This window comes from Budorcas taxicolor, chromosome 3, assembly GCF_023091745.1.
Source record: "Budorcas taxicolor isolate Tak-1 chromosome 3, Takin1.1, whole genome shotgun sequence".
Taxonomy (NCBI): Eukaryota; Metazoa; Chordata; class Mammalia; order Artiodactyla; family Bovidae; genus Budorcas; species Budorcas taxicolor.
In genome coordinates, this window is record NC_068912.1 from 25,494,156 (window position 1) to 25,508,509 (window position 14,354).

Below are 14,354 nucleotides of genomic sequence, written 5' to 3' on the forward strand. Positions count from 1 at the left end.
TTATACAATAAATCCTTGTTGTCTTAAATAATCATAATTTTAAATGAAATAGTAATTTTTCCACTTTTTATTGCAGCACTGACATGTCCTGACCAAAACAGAAGCCCCGAGTTACACGTGGCTATTTACATTTTAGTTTTAAATATTAAAACTAATTTAAGTATTATTTACATTTAGTTTTAAATATTAAAACTAATGTAAGTATTAAAAATTCAGTTCCTCGGTCACACTAGCAATATTCAAGTGCTCAATAACAGTCAGTGGCTGGTGGCTCCCCTGTCGTACAGTACGGATAAAGAACATTTCCACGATCGCAGACCTGTCAGCATGAATACCGACAAAAGTTGGACAATATCCAGTTAACAGGGCCCGTGTGGGAGCAGATCCTTTCATACAGTGGTGGAAACAAGAATGCTGCTAACCTTTCAGATGTCAATTTGGAAGTATCAATAAATATTTAAAATATACATGAGCTTAACAGAAAAAAAAAAAAAAAAACCCTGAAATTACCGAAATGTCCATCAGTTGGGAACTGGTTAAGTAAATGACCAAACACCCATACAATAGAGCTTTATGCCAATAATTTAAAAATGCATATGCAAACAATATATGTCAGCTTAGAAAGCTGTCCTGGCTTCCTGTGGATCTGAAAACACAAACCACCTGACAATATTAAAGTGTGATACTATTTGTATTAAAATATAAAAAGATATATGTCTATATTTGCATAGGAAATTATTTTAAGACAAGAATTGGTCAATGGAATGGAGGAGATTGGGGAAGCATTCTTTGCCCACTGTATGTCCTTCTGATACTGTTTGGAGTTCATACCATGATAAGCAAGTATTATACTTAGTCATGTATTAAAGAAATGAGAGAAACAAGAGAATGTGATACCAAATGAATGAATGAATGAAAAAACAAATGAACAAATAAAATTAGCAAGTTAAAGACCTATTTGCTCAGCCCTGGGCTAGTCTGGACTGAGTCAGGTTTATGGATTCTGTTCCTATTTGCTGAGGTCTTTACATCTCCAAACCAACCCTAAGTCACTAATGCAGGAATAATGGGTTAAATGTGAAATCATGTCTTATGCATTTTTACAGCTACTCTAACAAATACCATGGACACTCAAAGAAGACCCTGAAACCAAGAGATTTTTAGGAGAAAGGGTGATTATTTGGAACTCTTGCAGGGAAAGTCTTCCCTCACATTATGCCTCTCTCATCACCCCTCCCTTCTCTGCCAACATAAACACCTTTCCCTCTTCCCCACCACCTCCTTCCCGTGGCTTGCTTCAGACAAGAGAAATGCAAATCCAAAGTCTTACTCTTCCTTAGAACTCAACTGGATTGAACATGCAGCAAGTTAAGCAACAATGCAAGCTGTTCCATAAGCACACCAGGGAAGCCAGGCAGCAGATCTGCAGACTCCGTAGAAGTCCTATCTATCTATCATCTATACACACACACATATATATATATGTATACTTACATTTGCACACATGCATACATTTGGTTCCCCTGGGAACCTTTGGAGCAGTTCTAAGTATTGTCCAGACTGATGTCGTGCTTACTACTGATGTGGGGAGGACCCTCAGAGCAGGATGAAGAGCAGGAGGGAGGACACGTGGCTGTGGGTGGGCCTGATCCCCAGGCAAGCAAAGAATTTGGTTCATTTGGTGTGTTTTTGTTGAATCAGATCATTAGACAGTAAATATGACATAAATCTTTGAGGCAGGCCAGTGATACAGAGTGAAATGCTTTTATTTCTTAGTGTGCTGAGAATCACAAACTTCCTAGAAGACAAAGGGCATCCACCCTCAAAATCAGACCTTGACACAGTAAAACACAGATGTGTCTTCCTGCCTCAGCTGCACTCTTTGAAGCTAAATTTCCTCCACTAGACTTTTCCAGAACTGAGCACCTCAGGTACCTTGACCTGGACATCCCCCACAGCCCTGGCAGGCCCTGTGGCCTGGCCTGAGTAGGTCTAGGAGACACACACTGGCCTTGTCTGGCAACAGTTTTTCTCTATTTAACAAGTCTCACTTGCCCGTAAGACTAATTTTTTAAAGTTTCTGACTTATGTCAGGATCATTTGTTTGGTATTTTGACTTGATGAGTACCCAGGTTTTAACCCACTTAGGACTTTTTCTGCCTAGTTCTGGAAACGGGATTTTGTCTAATTACACCACAGCTCTGATCAGCCCACTGTGCCATTTTTCTCCTTTATCCCTCATCCTCCCAAGACCTACAGCCCTTGCCATCTTACCTCCCCAACACACACACACACACACAGAGATGTACAGAAATACACACACACAGATACACAGATATACATACAGACACACACACACACACACACACATTGACTAGATACTGGACAAGTGTTAGTCATTCAGCTTTGTCTGACTCTTTGCTACCCTGTGGTCTGTCCACAGAATTCTTCAGGCAAGAATGCTAGAGTGGATTGCCATTCCATTCTGCAGGGAATCTTCCCAGCCCAGGGGTTGAACTGAGGTCTCCTGCATTGCAGGCAGATTCTTCACCATCTGAGCTACCAGGGAAGCCCAGATACTAGACAAGAAATGCTTAAAATTCTGAAAGGTTGACATTTTGATTACTACTTCGGTTACTACAAGTGAGGCAAGAAAGGGAAGCTTTTCTCAAATGTCACTCGAGAAACTGCACCACCTTTTAAAATCAACATCTTCTGCACATATTTTTTTCTTCCTTCAAAGACTTACCCTTCAGACAAAGATTTCTAAGGATTTGTTTTTCATCTGAGATCCAATTCCTGATGGGTGGAAGTGTGAACTGTGGGGTGTGAGAAGAAAGACGTTTCAGTAGAAATTCATTTATAAATAATTTTCTGTTTCTACCTCTCCCAGGAATGACCCACATACCATAAACATTTTCAGTCTAAGAATTTTTCAGAAGAGACTTTCAGTTAATTACCCCCCAGGAGTCACATGATCATTCCCTTTGGGGGAAGCACAGAAAGACAGTGGCATGTGTGGGAGTCACATCTCTTCCAGGAAGGACAAGCTTGCTGGTGGCTCATGAGGCCACGTGCTTCTCCAGGAGTGTGGGCCTCAGCATTGAGTCTGCCTCCGACTGGGCCTATTCAGGGAGGAGGATGCCTCCTTGGGACTCGCCCTGCCACTGCTCTTATGGGCTCTGTGTCCGTGAGAACCCGGGTGCCCTGCAGCTCCTCATCTCCCTATTTCACAGGAGGATATCATTCTTATTTTGAGGCTTTGCCAGCTTTTTGTTTTAAATCCAGCTCTCTACAGACAGTTTTTTGATGAACCAGAAATAACATTTATGGCCTGAAAAATACCTTTCTCTTGGGAAGTTTTGTTGTGCTTTGAGTACATTTTAACACCGTGAGGTAACATTCATAGGGACATGGGGATAAAAAGCAATTCCAGAGACATCCCATCCATCACCGTGACGCCAGGCAGGCTTCACCCACACCACCCCAGACGTAGGTAAATATCCTGTTTTCACAGATCATCAGGAAAAGAGACCCAGGCCAGTGTTGACTTCCCTTCAACGCTGTCATTATATTTGTATCACAGGGAAACACCCCATGCTAGACTGCTCTGAGCCTTACAAACTCAGAGTTGTATATTTTGAACCAGATGTCACAAAGAAGCCTGATTGTCGGCACACTGTTTAGCTGGTATTGAAACATACCATTTCAAACCAGATACGCCTACCCTTGAGACTGGAACCAATCAGACTGCTTTCATTTCATGTGTAACTAACTGTCCAACCCCTCAGGATTCCCTTCTCTCTCGAGCCTGGTCATCATTAAATGGTGAGGTTCTGCAGGTGTACCCTTATGTTTTCCAGCTCCCAGAATTCACAGCCATCATGTCCCTTTCCCTAAATCGTGTTAGCAGGAGCAGAACTGCCATAAAAAGCAAAGAGCTCTGTTTCACGGAGGGTGTTTGCTTAGACACACGCAAAGCTTTCTGACATTTGGTCTGTTCCGTTGGTTTTTGGAAACAGCAGTTTTAAAGGAGTCCTCACCCTGGCTTTCCCCTCCTGCGATGCAAGGCAGGAAACCCCGATGTGGTCTCCAGGCGGTCCAGTTACATTTTGGCTTATGATAATCCACAGGGCCATCTGCAGTTAGAAACAAAATAGCCATCTCCCTTCCTTTCAGCTATTTCCCTTGGCAAAGTGAAAAGTCCTAAGGAACCGGATTCGGTCAGGAAAGCCCTGACCAAGGACTGGTTTGAACCTCAGACAAGACGCAGCCTGATGAGATGCAGTGTGCGCCATCATTGTCTGAGACGGGAGGCTCTGAAATTGACACCATATGCGCCCTGAGGAGTAATTGCTCCAAGAGGGGGAGAAAAGCAACATGTCAGAACATTTTAGTAACACCTAATTCATCCCAAGGTTATAAATAAATCTGATGCTTGCTTAAAAACAAAAGTCGAGAAACACTTTGACTAGATTACGTTTGTGACAGTGCTTCCGGCCGCGGTGAACTTTATTAGGGAGACAACATGAAGAAAGAGAGACACGTAACAACTTTTTATGGTATATTTTACATGATTTTATTTTTTTTGCAGTAAATAAAGTGGTTATAGGGCTCCAAGGAAAAGGGCCCAGATGTTAGAGTTGTGTGAAATTTAGGGGAAACAAGCTGTAAAAAGCATAGTTATAAAACAGGCTGTCAGTGCCACACATCTGGACAATACAGCTGTATGTTCCTAGGAGCTGTCGTCACCCAAAGAAAACTCAATAACCTTATTTCACCCCAATTAGGCTGCATACCAACAGGATCAACATTAAATTGCAAGGGAGCAGGGGTAGGGGAGCAACATTCACATGGCGCCTCTGTGTCAAACAGCTTTTATCTTTCATTTGACTTTGGTCACCAAGAAATAAAAGACTGCTAACATAGCCATTTCCATTATTATAAAACCCTACTTAATTTATAGCATCCTAATAAGTCAAGGTTTGACAGTTTGGGCTATTGGCTGTGCCACACAATAGACTTTCTGTAGCATGAAACTGACCCGTTGGTCATCCTGACACCGAGCCCTGCCTGCCTTTCCTCCACCCCTCTTTGGGAGTCTGAGTCTAGCGTCATTATGGGAAGCCCTGATTGGAAAAAGTTCATTTTCAGACAACCCAGTATATTTAGAGTAGAGGGTAAATGCCTCTCTTTATGGCATTGGGGCATTTTCCCCTAATTTTTTTGGCCAGCATTGAGGCACCTTTGCAGTAAGACAAATATTACAAAACTCAGAATACCATTTTGTCTTTTCATCACTGACAGACATGCCAAAGGTTATAAAATGCCACTTTCCTAATAATTGTGTTTCTTCATAGGTGTTAACGGCAGCAAAAGCAATTATGGACAGCGGAGAGAAATTAACCTTACCACTGATAGGGAAACTCTTGAAATTTCAGCTTCTTCAGATTAAGTTGAAAGACCAACAGCGACGGGAAAGCGAGAAGAAGGTACTGGGCGGGCAATGATGGGTTTTCTAAACACAGCAAGAGTGATTGAGCCACAGCCAGGTTCTCTGGGGCACTTCCTCTCTCCGTAAGCCTGCCACGAAGTGTTACCTAGCACATTTAACTGTCACCTCAACTTTTCAGGGGAAAAGTCTATCCAAAGAGCTGGTGGAGGAATTACATTTTCTCAAAGACAAACCCATTAAAAGTAAGTTCCCCTGAAACACGACAATATTCCAGGGCATGTGGCTGAGGTCATTTTTATGGTAGTCTGTTTATGTGCTAGGGACAAATTAAGGAACCAGAAGAGAGACACGGAGTCAGGAGAATATAAAAAGGTGAGAAAACCCCGCAAAGTCAGGGTCTAACTATTTTAAATATTTTACGTGATATTCAGTAGAGTACTTATTAAAATAATAGGCTACATCTGTACCTTCCTAATAATCTAAATATTTCAGCAGCAATCCATCACTTCTACTCCCATATTATGTACCTGATTATTTCTTCACATATAGATTTTTCATTTGCGTATGAAGTCAATCTATGTGTTTTCCAAAGATTTGTATTTTTCATCTGAAAAAAAAAAAATTTTAAATCCTTTTGGCAAAGTGATGCCAGTTGCAAACCCATTTGCTATTTAACCTTTGTCAAAATGAGAAATGTTTTTCTTATTTTCCAAATTATGCTGAAATATTTTTGGAAAGTCAAATGCTTCTGTTTGCACATGTGTAATAAGTATGTGTGCATTTGTTTGTATGAAATGCATTTATAAGTAAATTGTTTCTTTGTGCCTCTAAATGGGAGAGGCAAAACGAAGTCATGGAAGGAAAAAAGAGAAAAGTGAACACATTCCAATAATACCTACTTCCTCTTTGTAAGACCACCCGCCCCCCGCCCCCGCCCCCCACCACCCAAATTTGGCTTTCCTATTTGCACTAAACTCTTGACAGGATAATCACAGAAAAAAAATAACAATGCCACCTTCTATTTGTAATAAAGGGCTTTATGCTTTTCAAAGAGATTCCCTATTTAGCCTCTTACTAGGGTGATATATATTGTTCCCAGGAAAATTCTACATATATGGACACAGTTGATGGTACAGTTTTCCATCTATATGAAGCTCTTTCTATCGGGTACAGGAGATTTTTACCTTACGCAGTACTCAGGGAACTCAGGGATGTTAAGACTTGGCAGAATAAAAATTGGAAAATTTGAAACTATTATAGAAACAGCTTTTCTTGCCTTTTTAAAATTCCAGTGTCACATGGGAATCTGAATTAAAAAAAGTAGACTCTGAGTCCTCCGAAAATTCTTACACCTTCTGTTAGCTTTGTGCTTTCCCACAGCACCTACAAATGTAAGTTACTTACTGAGTGTCGATTTACTTGTTTATTACCTGTTTTAAGTCAGTAGTTGTGATAGGAGTAGGTTTTATATTTCAGTTAACAAATTTTAAGTAACAATAAATGGGATAGCCTGGAAGCCGAAGAAGTTTTTAAGGCTAACAGTATAAAATTATTTCTGCACTGTTATTTCTTTGAAATGTGAACAAAGTAATAATGCAGCTGTGAAATTCTTAAGATACAGAAATAATCTTTTTGTTGAAAATTTAAGAGTCTTAAGGAATTTTAGATTTATAAAAATAAAAAAGTAATAGATGCATAAGAGAACTCTTTGAGCAATTAAGAGACAACAATTATGTAATCTAGTCGGTATCTTCATGAATTGGATTCCCAAAACATCAACCCCAAGTCTCTGAGTTGAAAACACACAAGTCAGTGCTAAACAAATGGATGAAAACTGAAAAGAAGGGAGTACTCTCCAGAAAAGTTATCTCAGTGAAGGCAAGACTAAGGGAGTTACTGGAGGGGTGATATAATCTATGTTCATTTCAACGACACTGCCCAGCAGGTCACTTACAACAATTGAGGTTAATGCTTGTCAGCCAGGGAATTGAGCAGAAAGCAAAATAAGTATAAAGCATGAAAACTGACACTACGTTGTGGATTAGAAAATGAAAAAAGGAAAAGAGGACTTTATCCAATTTCTTCTCTCTGAACCCCTGGTGAGATTCTGAGATTCCTGCAAGGAGTGACTCTCTCTTTAGCTTTTTCACATCAACATGAAAGATGTATAGTTGCTTTCTCTCAAACTCTAGTTATATGTTGACACTTGTACAACCCAGAGTGTTTTGTTTCTTCTTTGTTGAATCTTTGGAATTGCATTTTCTAAAAGGAATGCTTGACAATTATTCATAGCAGTAGTTATAGAAAATACTAGGGAGACTATGTGGACAAAAAAAAGTAATATAATTAGGTCCCTGTCCTTTTTCTCCAATGGAAAAAAATGTAATGTACATTACATATTTGATTCTGTTTTAACCATCTATGCTTAATAATGTAGTTCCAATAGCCAGATACAGTAAAAATACCATTATTTTAGATTCCACTAATTTTAATCATTTATAATACTTTAGACTATGCTTAACATTGTATTTTCTTTGTCTATGAAGAAAGTATGCTGGATAATTAATATTATAAAAAATAATACAAGGAAGATATTTCTTAGAAGAACAGTTTAGAACCCTTTAGCATGTGAATCTCTAGGAGACAAATTCCTGCCTCTAATTGTAGTAAATTGAATATATTTTGAAACTTTTATCTGTTTGGAAACATCTTGTTGGTTATTTCCAAACATACATATCATGAAGAAAATATACTTTATTTCTAGAAATATATTTTAACATTTCAGAACTTCTGAATATGATTCTTTCATATAATTAATCCCAAATTAAATTTTATTTTATCTTAAAATCTGAATAGGAGAATTTTTTTTTAATTTTTACTCTATTTTACTTTACAATGCTGTATTGGTTTTGCCACACATTGACGTGAATCCGTCACGGGTGTATATGAGCTCCCAATCCTGAATCCTCCTCCCACCTCCCACCCCATATCATCTCTCTGGATCATCCCCGTGCACCAGCCCCAAGCATCCTGTATCCTGTATCAAACATAGACTGGCGCTTCGTTTCTTACATGATAGTATACATGTTTAAATGCCATTTTCCCAAATCATCCCACCCTCTCTCTCTCCCTCACAGTCCAAAAGTCCGTTCTATACATCTGTGTCTCTTTTGCTGTTAATGTTTTGTTTGAAAATGAATTTTCCTTGCACACATCATTATCTGAACATTTATTGTGCATTTTTAGTCATATCATTATCAATTTGTTGTTAATTGTTAATTTAACAAACATTTGTGGAAACATGCATTTAGAGAAATAATCTACTGGGACATATATTTTCATAAGGTTCATTATGATTTTAAAATAATTGATTGGTTTCTATTCTGAACCATGTTTTAATTTAGTCATTATCTGAATATTACAATATTATTCACATTTTCACTTTTTAATTACAACTTTTAGGTTATGTATTAATTATAAACAGTTTAAAAACCAAAACACTTCATTGTGAATCGAAATATTTTAAATATATTGAGAATTCAGCTAAAAGAAAACATTTAATCATGGAAAAAGTTTAAATGGCTATAAAACAAACAAAAAAATTAACTAATTTAAATAATCAGCCAAATTAAATGTAGCCTGCACATCTGAGCTGAGTTCAGAACCTTTGGATAGGTTTTGGGGAAAGATCCAAATATATTCTAACTGTGCTTTTAAGTTGTGAATTCAAATAACCAGTCCACATTTCCTTAGCTATTTTTTGGCATATCTTTTATATAAAAGCAGAGCAGTTCTTTCTCTTTGTGACTTATCTACTTAGTACAAGTTGCCTTATTTTTTGATGTCCTAGAACTGAAGAGAAGGAAGACATGCAGTAAAGAATATGGACAGCTGATATTGGTAAACTTTTCTGAAAACAATTCAAAATTAAAAGCACCTAAATTTGATAAGATATCATGATGAAGCCCAAACAGCTCAGAACCTGCTCCAAAGGACTGACAAAGAGAAATTAGGATAACTTTCATTGACGTTTTCCAGCTTACTCCAGTTAAAACCCCGAAACACTGGAAACCAGCCAATGTAATGCCATTTTGTATGTGTGTTTTGTTTTAAAAGAAAGGCCATAGGGACATACCAGGAAATTACAGGCTGGTTAGTTTTGATTCAGTTGTGGTTAAAATCTTCAGAAACTATTTTAAGAAATCAAACAGAGGAAGAGCAGAAACTCCGTTTAGAGGGACCCGTGTGGTTTCCGGAAAGGAATAACTTGCCTCACTAACTGCGTGGAATTCTTTGAGGCTGGATAATCGAAATGAGGATACTACCAACAGAACTGTTGGATCTGAAGAGCTACAAAATCCAGTGATTCAGGGTAAATCATTTATGATTCCTTGGTGGTTTATCTGTAAACTAGAGCAGCGCTTTCCTAATTGGGATGCTATTAATTAATGAAACCTACAGACTTTGGGAAAAATGTAAAGAAATATACATATTTAAAATAGAATAGTATTTTGAAATATAAATAGCTACTGTTACAGGAGCTAATAATAGTAATTAGCTACTATTATTGTCTGCTTGGCACTATACTTAAGCTGTTTACATTCATTACATCATTTAATCCTTTAAATGACTCTATGAGGTAGAGTATTATTCTCAATTTGCAGATGGCAAAACTGAGGGTGTGAAAAGTTAAGTAAATTTCCAGTGGCTGAATGGAGATGGAGCTGGGATTTAAATCCAGAACTGTCAGACTCTAAGATCGTGTTCTTAACCACTGTACAAACCCCTTCTGTGTCTCAATAATTATGCAAAATAGAACTTCTGGCTGGCAATCAGTAGAGAACTTCCCAGAAATGCCTCATTATAGGAACGAATGACTACTCAGTGGGATCTACCAACTTGCTAATTACACTGCATACAAGTGGTAAAAAATCCCACCTGCCAATGCAGAAGACATAAGAGACACAGATTCCATCTCTGGGTCGGGAAGATCCCCTGGCACAACAACCCACTCCAGTATTCTTGCCTGGAAAATCCCATGGAGAGAGTAGCCTGGCAAGCTACGGTCCATAGGCTCACATAGAGTCGGACACAACTGAAGCAACTTAGCATGCATGCGCAACATTTTGAGGTTAAGTGGGGGAACTACTCAAAGAAACCGCCAATTCCCAAGGGAATCCTGACTTCTTACCCAATCTCACCACCCACCCACCCACCCACCGCTCCCAGAAATGAGCTTGTCTCTGGGGGAATCTCTTAGAACTAGATTTACTGGGATTCCTCCAAACGTTCTTAGCCCTACTCTCTTCCCTTCTGGATGTAGAATAACGTTGGCTGAATCTCAAAGGATCCTGCAGGAGACAGACATCAGACAGACATCAGACCTGCCCACCACCACCACACAGACATGGCTATGTCCTGCTTCTGTGGGTGAAGAATTGCACCCTGAAGATGGCACTATGGCACCCCAGGACTTTGTGCAATCTCTAGATTGTACCATTTGGTCAAGTGAACCCAGGACACTTGTAGGCTTACCTTTCCTACACCTCAGCAGTTCTCTAGGAAAGCATCCCATGCACTCAATCCCATGCATTATATTTTCTGTTTGGCAGGCATGCAGGGAGGGCAAAGAAATAGAAAGTATAGAAAAGAAATAACAAAATGTTCATAACTCCACAACCCTATTACAACTAATGTTAACATTTTGGTATATTTGCTTTGTTTCTATGGATGTGTTTCTTTACACAGCTGTAATATTTTAAAAGATTTTAAATCCAGTTTTATTTCAATTAAAATATGCCTAATTTGTTCTCGTTACCACAGCATCCACACCTACCATTTTTATTGGCTAGGTGACATTCTATTGACTACCATACTTAAAATTCCTTTATTGTTCATCTTCTCCATTATTTCTGTATTCTTTCATAATAAACAATGTCATGATGAACAATCTTATCTTGTAAAATTCTTCATATTTTGGATACTTTCCTTAGAATAGGTTCATATGTATATTAGTTGCTTAGTTGTGTCTAACTCTTTGTGACCCAGTGAACTATAGCCTGCCAGACTCCTCTGTCCAAGGGATTTCCTAGGCAATGATACTGGAGTTGGTGGCCATTTGCTTCTCCAGGGGATCTTCTCAACCCAGGGATCGAACTCAGGTCTCCTGCATTGCAGGCAGATTCTTTACCATCTGAGCTGTCAGGGCAGCTCCAGCCTAGGTTTATAGATATGGATTAATTGAGCCACCAAAGGTTCCCACAACCTGTGTCTAGTAGGTTCTAGAACCATTTAGTCCCAGTTCTCCATGAAAAGAAACCATAAATAATGCCCTGTTCAGATTAACTTTGTATTAGCTTTTTAAAGGTGGAGGAGTTTCATGAAAACAAATCTCTTTAATATTGTTTAATCTGTTTTTTCAAACTTATGGGACACCATAATTTCTTTCAGTCCATCTTGTCAATAGATTGTTTATGAGATACATAGAATGATGTTTAGAAAGAGAATTGAGTAGCACTCTGAAGATAAACCCTGTTCCTCAGAAGTCACATGATAATGGAGTGACTTAGTTAACTTCTATGACATCTTTTCTTATCTATATCCTTAATAATATCATTTTGAGAATCTTATGATAGAACATATATTGAACACAAATTATACACAAATATGTAGATGTGCTATTATCTAGAAGCATAAGATGAAGTATTTCCAGGTGACACTAGGTGGTAAAGAACCTGCCTGCCAATGCTGGAGACCTAAGAGACGTGGGTTTGATCCCTGGGTCGGGAAGATCTGCTGGAGGAAGGCATGGCAGCTCACTCCAGTATTCTTCCCTGGAGAATCCCGTGGACAGAGGAGCCTGGCGGGCTACAGTCCATAGGGTCGCAAGAAGTCGGGTACAACTAAAGCAACGTAGCACGCACACACAAGATGAAGTATAGATATTTACCATCAGTCCCACTGACTTTTACCATTTCCCTCCCTTCTATTGTGAAAACCAACAGAATGAATACCCATAAAAGTATTTGAATTTTGGTATTAAGAAATCATTTAGAAATAAAATATAGTCTGAAATACTTTTGAAGTGTCAAATAGCTAGTCTGCCCAATTCCAAAGAGGGAGAATTTTGTATTTTAACCTTTAAAAAGTGAGAATAACAAGATTAAGGATTCTAGGTAGGTGTCATTTAATACTCAGCTGAGTATGTGAAACCCAAATACTTTTTTTTTGGTTTTTGCTAAGACAAGAGCCTGCATCTGCTAAGTAGCTTAACTGGTAAGAGATCTCTGTGCCTGTCCAAGATCTCACCATAGGAGGCATCCAGATGCCTTTTGGAACCACTGCATTTTAAAGAAAATGTACTGTGTAACAAACCCGATTCTCCTTTCATATGCAGGGGTGCCTGTGTTCCCCTCACATTGTAGAAAGAGGGCCATTGAATACACCCCCTCCAGAGTTTTTTGTCTTAAATTGGCAAGGGTTTCCTCTGAGTTTTTCAAGTTGAAAGGAGATGACCATAGAAGGGGAGCAGGCATGTCACGTTACTCAGAAGCAAGAAAGCCCAAAGAGGTTGGTGCAAACAAGTTTCCGCTTATGATTTAGGAGGGGGCTCAGCAAATCTGGTTTACTTCTCCCCACTCCTGCCCTCAGATCCAAAGATATAAACCCATAGCGGGGAGGGGCTTATTCAGAGTGAAGAGAAGAAAGGGAAAGGGAAGGTATAGATAGGTGATTTTCCTGTGATTAGGGCTTGGTGGAAGAGCATAAACTTTTTGACCAAAGTAGATTCCTAGGGGGCAAGTGGTCAATCATTGTTCAGAAAAAGGGACAAAGGGACTGTCTTGGTTCAGCTCAGGTGTGGAGGGAGGGAGACACAGACAGGACACGGGAGAGGAGCAATTAGACCACCACTAGAGTCAGCCGGGGGGAGCAGTGGGGACTGAGTAGGGCAAAGAACATGTTCAGAAATGTACTGAGGACTTCTCTGCCTGCCTCTGACACCTCAGGAAGAACAAGGTGTTTTCACTTGCTTTTGTTCTTTACCAATTAGTGTCTGTACACCAGAAAAGAGTGTATAGGGTTATTATGAGAAATATTTTACGTAGCAATACTGTTTGATATTTTATCAATTAAAGGTACATCATTGTTAAATGGAAAATGCAGAGCTTGTGTAGAGGTGACAGTAATGATTACATTAAAATGATGCCTAAACATAATTTGAAAAAAGGCATTAATAGCTTCTTTACCCATCTTCTCTGGGTGGTGGAACTGTGAAATTTTTGGTAAATTCTCAATTTTTTATGATTATTTTTATAATTTAAAAATGTTACTTAAGTAAATCAGGAAGAATTTTTTTGTGAGAGGAGGGAGATCAATGTTGGTCATTTCAGTGTTAATGAAAATTAATTTAAAAGATGCTTGTCTCCAGTGTATCAAGTTTGGCCTTGCTAAGGGAATGCATTCCCTGGTGGCTCAGATGGTAAAGAATCCACTGTAATGCAGGAGACTTAGGTTCAATCCCTGGGTCGGGAAGATGCCTTGGAGAAGGAAATGGCTGCTGCTGCTGCTGCTGCTGCTGCTGCTGCTGCTAAGTCACTTCAGTCATGTCCGACTCTGTGGGACCCAACAGACGGCAGCCCACTAGGCTCCTCTGTCCCTGGGATTCTCCAGACAAGAATACTGGAGTGGGTTGCCAAAGGAAATGGCTACACACTCCATATTCTTGCCTGGAAAATCCCATGGACAGAGGAATATGCCAGGCTACAGTCCATTTTGTTGCAGAAGAGTTGGACACAACTTAGTGACTAAACAACAATGGTCTTATTGAGACACAAATGACCACCACACTTAGAAAGTGATTTTGAAATGATGGAATATTAATGTATATATAAACGTGAAT

At 39.1% G+C, this 14,354-nt stretch overlaps 1 protein-coding gene across 1 annotated transcript in view; it reads left to right on the forward strand.

Annotated features, from left to right (window-relative positions):
• SPAG17 (sperm associated antigen 17) overlaps positions 1-14,354 on the forward strand; it is a 245,577-nt gene that overhangs the window by 59,428 nt on the left and 171,795 nt on the right. The window contains exon 4 of the mRNA XM_052637149.1: positions 5,361-5,492. Within this exon, the coding sequence (XP_052493109.1) occupies positions 5,361-5,492 (132 nt within the window). The remainder of the gene's footprint in view (positions 1-5,360; positions 5,493-14,354) is intronic.